Genomic DNA, 6,872 nt, shown 5'->3' on the forward strand with positions numbered 1-6,872 from the left:
TTACAGCGACGTTATTCTCACTGTAACGTGGCGGCTCTGCGTGAGCACGCAGGAGTGAGTGAACACAGCTAAGCTCACCTGAAAACCTAAAGTTGCACTTTACTAGTTCCCCAACCAGGAGCTGTTGATTTCTCCTACATGATTGGAAGTGGGTTACATTTGAACTTTATTTTACACACTGGTCTGCTAATAAGTGATGGAGAGTATGTATCATTACTCCAAAATGAGCCGCAAGATGCCGCTTGTCTGTGTCAGGTGGGGCTGGAGATTACAAGGAAAAATCTGGGAGGGCATCCATCATCTCTGGCTGTGTCCAGATGCAGAACAACTGAGTGGAAGTTAGGGGTAAAGGTAGACTTCAAGTTTTGATACAGAGAAACATTCTGCTCTATAATATATAGTTTAGATAGTATATATTATAACTCCTTAGCTATAATTCTCTTTCATGTGCTTTCAAGTCTCCAGTCATTATTCTGAAAAGTCAACAACTACTCTGTGTTGTAGCAACACTGTTGCAATGTAGTCAGGTGCATGATTTACATCTGAGTTTGCATAGATTTTGAGTGCTACACCCACCACTTAAAGCAGTGTGTAAACACACAGCGATCAGAGGTAGGGGACTGGCTTAGAAACAGGCCCTGACCCTAAAATAAAAACAAGAAAGGTGGGAAAAAGCGCTCTTTTTCAAGAGGTTGCCGAAAATACTGGTGTTGCAACGGAGGGTCGCAAGGGTTCAAAGACCTCGTAAGAGGAGGCTGCGAGTCTCGAGATCAGCAGCAGTTCCTGGAGAGCAGCTGGGACCAGGAGGGGAGGGAAAGAGGGAGGGGGGCTGGAGGCAGCCGTCATCAGCAGGGCTCGGAGAGAGTGTCAGCCGGCTGAGCAGAGCATGGTGGCAGAGCAGAGCAGCAGGACAGGGTGTTGCTGCTGGGCCTTGGCCAGGACACTCAGAGGAGCCAAACACCTCGGATTACGCGTCCGACTTGTCAAAGTGTAGATATGTTTGACAACTCTCACTACCCCTTCAACTGCTTCAACTACGATGGTGATGGATACCCTTCCTCCAGCACGGACGAAGAGAAGAAAATGTGCAGACCGGCGTACAGGTATGGAGGGTTATTAATACAGAGTTCCTTCTTTCTTATTCTTTCCCCCCATTTTTTGTATATTAGTCATTATACACACAATCATACACACAAAAAGACATATTTTACATTTAGGTCCAGTTCAGTTTTCCAGTGGGACTTTTTGTCTCTCTTTACAATGTAAAGTCATAGAAAAGCAGTTTAATAACAGCTTGTTAGACAAAATGATACTTAGAAAAATGCCTTGTGATTCTTTTGTTTTGTTGTTTATTTCACCAGTGCTACAAATCTGACACAAAAAACTGAATGATAACCTGGTTTAATTTAACTATAACTGCAACTTAAAGTGAAATTCATTATAATGCTCAAAACTTTTCTCAGAAAAATAAACCAGACTTCTTTTTGGGGGATTTTTTAAATTTATTTTTCAGCACAGCTGAAAAAACAAACTATATTTTGTCTTGTTGAGCTCACAGCCATCTATGATTGGTGCTGACAGCACTATTATTCTCTAATATAAATTACTGTTTTTTAACAGAATCAATGATAAAAAACATTGGACAAAAAAGATTTTACATAAAATATTGACAAATTTTTTTTGTCAGTATTTTTTCTTCTCCCCATTTGATTGCCTCTTTTCGTCTTACTACGTTTCACCTGATGAAAGTTTGTGTGTGTGTTTGTGTGTCAGCTACATCGCTCTGATAGCCATGGCTATCCAGCAGAGCCCCGACCAGCGGGTCACTCTGTCCGGCATCTATGAGTTCATCATGAGGAGATTCCCCTACTACCGATCCAACCAGAGAGCCTGGCAGAACTCCATCAGACACAACCTGTCTCTCAACAGCTGCTTCATCAAGGTAAGGACACACAGCACAGCGTGCAGGGAGAACTAAAAGTGATGCATCTCACACGCAGATTTTTATTTTCCAGTAGGCTTTTTCAAGAAAGAAATGATCAATTATTTGTATTATTGATTTTAGTTGTATTCAGTTCTGTTGTCATGATTATTTATTGTTAAGGACTTAAGAAGCTTCCTTATACATATTTTTACTTTCCTGATAAAGCACAGAAGATGTGTTCCTCCTATTACAGCAGCAGAATTACTTTTGAATACATCCAATTATTATTATTATTATTATAGTAAATAAGGACGTATTTTTTCTTATTTCCCGCAGGTTCCTCGGACTGAGGGCAATGAGAAGGGAAAGGGAAACTTCTGGACTTTTGCCACTGGCTGTGAATCCATGCTCGATTTGTTTGAAAACGGCAACTTTCGCCGTCGCAGACGCCGGAGAAACATGAAAATTGGCCTCCGTGACTCAGGAGAAACCCCTTTCAACTCTTTGGAGAGCCACAGCAACCAGCACGCGCCCTCAGCTCGACGTCCTGAACCCGAATCCACCCTCTGCCCTTTAAACCCCGAGAGACCAAGACCCCAACATAACCACCTTATCCCTAACCCCACCCAGCAAGGCAAACCAGAGTCAGAGATCAAGTTCAGCATTGACTACATCCTATCCACTCCAGATCCACCCCTGTCTGGGCTCAGATCCTCCCATGGCCCCATGCATATAGGGCCCCCAGGGCCGCCGATACACGTTCTGGAGCCACAGCACCTGAACCTGCACTTCTGGACTCTGTAAGAGGAGAGGGAAGCAGACATTAAATTTATTCTTTCATCACGGTCTGTGTCTAAAAGTGGGAAGTACAAGGACATCTGAGGACAAGAATTCCAAGAGGAATTTTACTTGAAAATGTAAATGTGGAAACAAAATAAGGAGGTACAGTATTGTGTGGTGGAATCTAAACGAAAAGTCTAAGAATACATGTGGGAATTCATCCGAGAGATAAACTTTGAACAAAACGCAAAACTTCAGCAAAGGATATTATCATTATACTGTCTGTGGTGTCTAGTGCTGACATAGACTAGGTTTATAGATTTTTGTCTGCCTGTATATACACAGAAACTGTGAGCACAACTATGTGTGTAAAACTGTTTTAAAATAGATCAGACAAAGGAAGTTATTGGATTATGTTCAGATCAAAAGTTGATATAAAGGGGGAAAAACTCAAAATTGTATGGTTTGTTCTTTGAAGCTTTTCCCTTTTTTTACACCCTTTAATGTGGCTTACACAATTTGTTTTTCTCTATTTACACCCCAGCTCAATCTGAAACCCCTATTCAAAAAGAAAATAACAATAATGATAATAATAATAATCCCCAAAATATTTTCAAAGGTTTAAACACTTTAAACACAAAATAGTAATAATAATAAAAATGTTTATTAATATAGGTATATTTTTAATACCTTCAATAAATGAATTCTCTTATTATTTTCTACATAAAAACTGATCTGATCAGAGAAGCTCTAACATCCAAGTAAAAACATAATAATAAGTATATTACATTTCTGGTTAAAATTTTAACTTTTTTAAAATTAATTTTTATTGATAAAAAAAAAACATTTATTTTTGAGCATTTTTTTTTTTCAAAAATCTCATGTGAACTCTTTAAAAAGTGTCTTTCTTTTAGTTACAAACAGGCCTTAGCATAACCAAGGAAAATCATGTAGGTGTAAATAAGTGCTAGACTCAAATTAGCTTTAGCTTCAGGATCCTTTGTGTTCTAAACAAATCCAAATTACAAATACCCAATTTCATACACTTAAATTTGATTCATATGCTATTTAAAAATAACTTAACTTGATTTTATAGTCCATTTATTGCTTTGATACCCAATAAATAATAATGTATTCCATAGTTTTATGTTTGTAAGTAGGCTAAATGTTAGCATGCTAACATGCTACACCCTATCAGGAGACATTATGGTCATTAGATAGTCATTGTGTTGATTGTTAGCATCCGTGGCATCGATTTCTGTCCATTTTAATTGGTCAGTTTATCTGCATGAACACTCAAAACCTGCTTACAATTAATATGAATTTTTTTAATGTTTTTTTAAGGGTTAAAAACAAGCACTAGATTAGCACCATTGCTAATGTAATTAGTAATAGCTAAGGTTTCCCAACTATGATAAATGTCTGCTGTCAAGTAAGCCTGTTCTGGTGGAATTCAGTTATTTTAAACCTAATTTCAGCCTGCATTTTGCAAATTCTGTTTTCACTGACCTTTTGAAATCCTGATTGACTGACACTTAAATTCTAATCCGCTCACTTATTACAGCATATTGTATTCATATACTTAAAGGAGTCCTAACTAAACAGGCCTGCCTAACATTTCTTTCCTGTACAAGAGAGATCAATCATGGCATGTACCTGCGCTGTGGAAGGGGACATTTTTCAATTTAACCTTTATATTATGTCTTGACTACATCAAAGGAGGGTTTCAACACACTTAACATGAGTGGCATTTAATATAGCATAACACTTGCAAGGTGAGGCCCAGGAGTGACCCTATTTAAATACCAGACCCCCCCTGCTTCCGAAGCTTAAACAGCAACACCACCCCCAGCAGCGTGCGCACACCCACAAACCCCTGACGCAGTTATAATTAAACACACCTTATGCCTCTTTTGCAAATGCCCCTCATCGATCTGTATGGTTTTTAACATTCATACGTGAGCTGCCCCCCAGCAAAAAGTCTGTGGCGGCACAAACGTTTATGGATCAGCAAGTTTCCATTAACAAAGTTGTTGATGTTGAGGCGGCTGCCGTGATGCCGCGGATATATTTGGGTAAATTAACTTAGCATAAAGTGCTTCCAGGCTAAGGGAGTCTGAGGAAAGAGAAAGGCACCAGTGAGGCCCGAAAAGTCAATGCACATATTACGTTGCCAGTGAATATATGAAAGTGTAGCTACTGGCGCGGTGTCCCAATGAATGGCCTCTATTAAATAATAATATCTGAATCCGTCTGTTTGCCTCATTCAATCCTTCTAATATTTTGCACCAGTCATTTATAATTAATTCCACAATATTTTCCATTTACAAAGTATGATTTTGTTTGAAACTTCATTATGCCCGTACTGCCAGGTGAAATGAGCAGCTGAGGGCGAGAAACAGTGGAACTGCAGGTAGAGGAAATTGGGAAACCACTGGTCTGCAACATCAGTAACAAGTGAATTATAAACACAAATAGGTCATTTAATCTTGAGTGTTCGCAGCTACTGGATTTCACTGAGGCTGTGGTGAGAATTATGGGATTAGAGATGAATTTAGGTGTTTTGATCTAAATGCATTTTGCACCATACTGTCTAAACTTTCCTTGAGCTATGGTTGCAGAAGTGCAAATGAATTGTGGGGCAAACACTTCCAAGACATATTAGGGTATACTAACTAATGAAGAACAGTGAAATAGCCCGAGGACCTGCACATACACACACCTCTGCCCTTTGTCGTTTCGTGACGCGTGCAGAGCTGCTTTAAAACTGGAATATGCTATTATTTTCAAATGTCTTCAAGTGTGTGTGTGTGTCAGCAATGAGAAAATCAACATATCATGTCAATCAGCTGCAGTTGGGAGACGTGTTTATATTTCGGCTGCACGCCCCTTCTAGGAATACAGCAGAAGTGGGAGGACTGGAAGTGACCGGGAGGGTTTTGGGAAAGAAAATGGAAAATAGGCAATTTAATGTAGTAAAGGGCTTGACATTTTAATGAAAATGCAAGCCATGAATCTTCCAGGTATCTGTTTAAATATGTCAGTTCTCATGTGGCATGCATGCCAAGTTAAGTGAAGTTTTGGGGACAGCGGGGGTTAAAGGTTTGGTTGGAGGCACAAATATGCACAAATTGCACAAATAAAAAAGAACAGGGTGCATTTTGACATAGCCGAGAACAATGGCTTCAGATACAGCGGTTTACCAACACTTTAAACCTAACTAAGGTGCTATTTAAAGCTGTTATTTTTAGCACTCCAAACACCGACCTCCTGTGCTAAAATAAAAAAAAAAAAGAAGCAATGATAAAGTGGCCAAAGCTGCAGTTACTTTAAGTGTCACTTGTGGCCGGCTCCAAAAGTGACTCAATCCCCACAGGCTTAAATGTCTAACTTCAGCCTGTATAAAAATATTTTTGGTTTCTATACCTAATCCACCCCGCCCCCGTTAAATAACCACCGGGTGTCTTTAATCGCTTTCTCAGATTTTTGTCAGGGCTTCAAGTTAGGGGTGTGTCTGCTGTAAGTGTGCCAGTACACGGGGAGCTCTTAGCCGATTGCTGTCTGCAAGGCCTCGCCTCTGCTCATTCCAGTTGCTGAGCCAGAGTGCTGCTGGTCCCTTTGGAAGCTTTTTGATGAGTTAAATTCATTTGATTTATACACTTGTTTTGTAGCACTAATAAGTACATGCATTGCACCCAAGTATGCTAGGTAGGTAGGTTTTATGTATGAGGACATAAAGATAAAAATTCTTCTGGTCCTTATGAGGTTTTACATTTAAATAGAAGCTCACATGAACAACAACACATGGCATATTACACTGGTTCATTATTTATTTTACAAGAACTGAGCTAAAATGCAGAATGCATGATGATTGCATGATTTGATACTTTTTAGCAGTCTCTCACTCATCACTGTGGTGGATTTTTGGCCCACTCTTCTTTACAAAATTGCTTCAGTTCATTGAGGTTTGCAGGTATTTATTCATGCACAGCTCTGTTAAGGCCCCACTGCAAAATTTCTGTCAGGTTGGGGTCTGAATTTTGACCATGCTATTGCATGATCCAGTTTCAGCCGAGCTTTAGCTGTTGGACAGATGGCCTCACATCTGATTCTACAATACTGTAGCATACAGAGGAGTTCACGGTCAACTCTATGTGGCAAGGTGTCC

At 39.6% G+C, this 6,872-nt stretch overlaps 1 protein-coding gene across 1 annotated transcript; it reads left to right on the forward strand.

The window, feature by feature from the left end:
- Positions 1–663: 663 nt before the first annotated feature.
- Positions 664–3,255, forward strand: foxl3 (forkhead box L3). The gene is made up of 3 exons (XM_003438562.5): positions 664–1,103; positions 1,774–1,942; positions 2,261–3,255. Exons 1-3 carry the CDS (start codon positions 997–999, stop codon positions 2,726–2,728), a joined length of 744 nt encoding a protein of 247 aa, XP_003438610.1. The 5' UTR covers positions 664–996; the 3' UTR covers positions 2,729–3,255.
- Positions 3,256–6,872: the final 3,617 nt, after the last annotated feature.

Source organism: Oreochromis niloticus, linkage group LG8 (genome assembly GCF_001858045.2).
Source record: "Oreochromis niloticus isolate F11D_XX linkage group LG8, O_niloticus_UMD_NMBU, whole genome shotgun sequence".
NCBI classification, from domain to species: Eukaryota; Metazoa; Chordata; class Actinopteri; order Cichliformes; family Cichlidae; genus Oreochromis; species Oreochromis niloticus.

Coding starts and splice junctions, on each gene's coding strand:
- foxl3 (XM_003438562.5), top strand. CDS start 997: ATGTTTGACAACTCTCACTACCCCTTCAACTGCTTCAACTACGATGGT. Junction 1,104..1,773: donor ATGTGCAGACCGGCGTACAG/GTATGGAGGGTT, acceptor TTTGTGTGTCAG/CTACATCGCTCTGATAGCCA. Junction 1,943..2,260: donor TCAACAGCTGCTTCATCAAG/GTAAGGACACAC, acceptor TATTTCCCGCAG/GTTCCTCGGACTGAGGGCAA.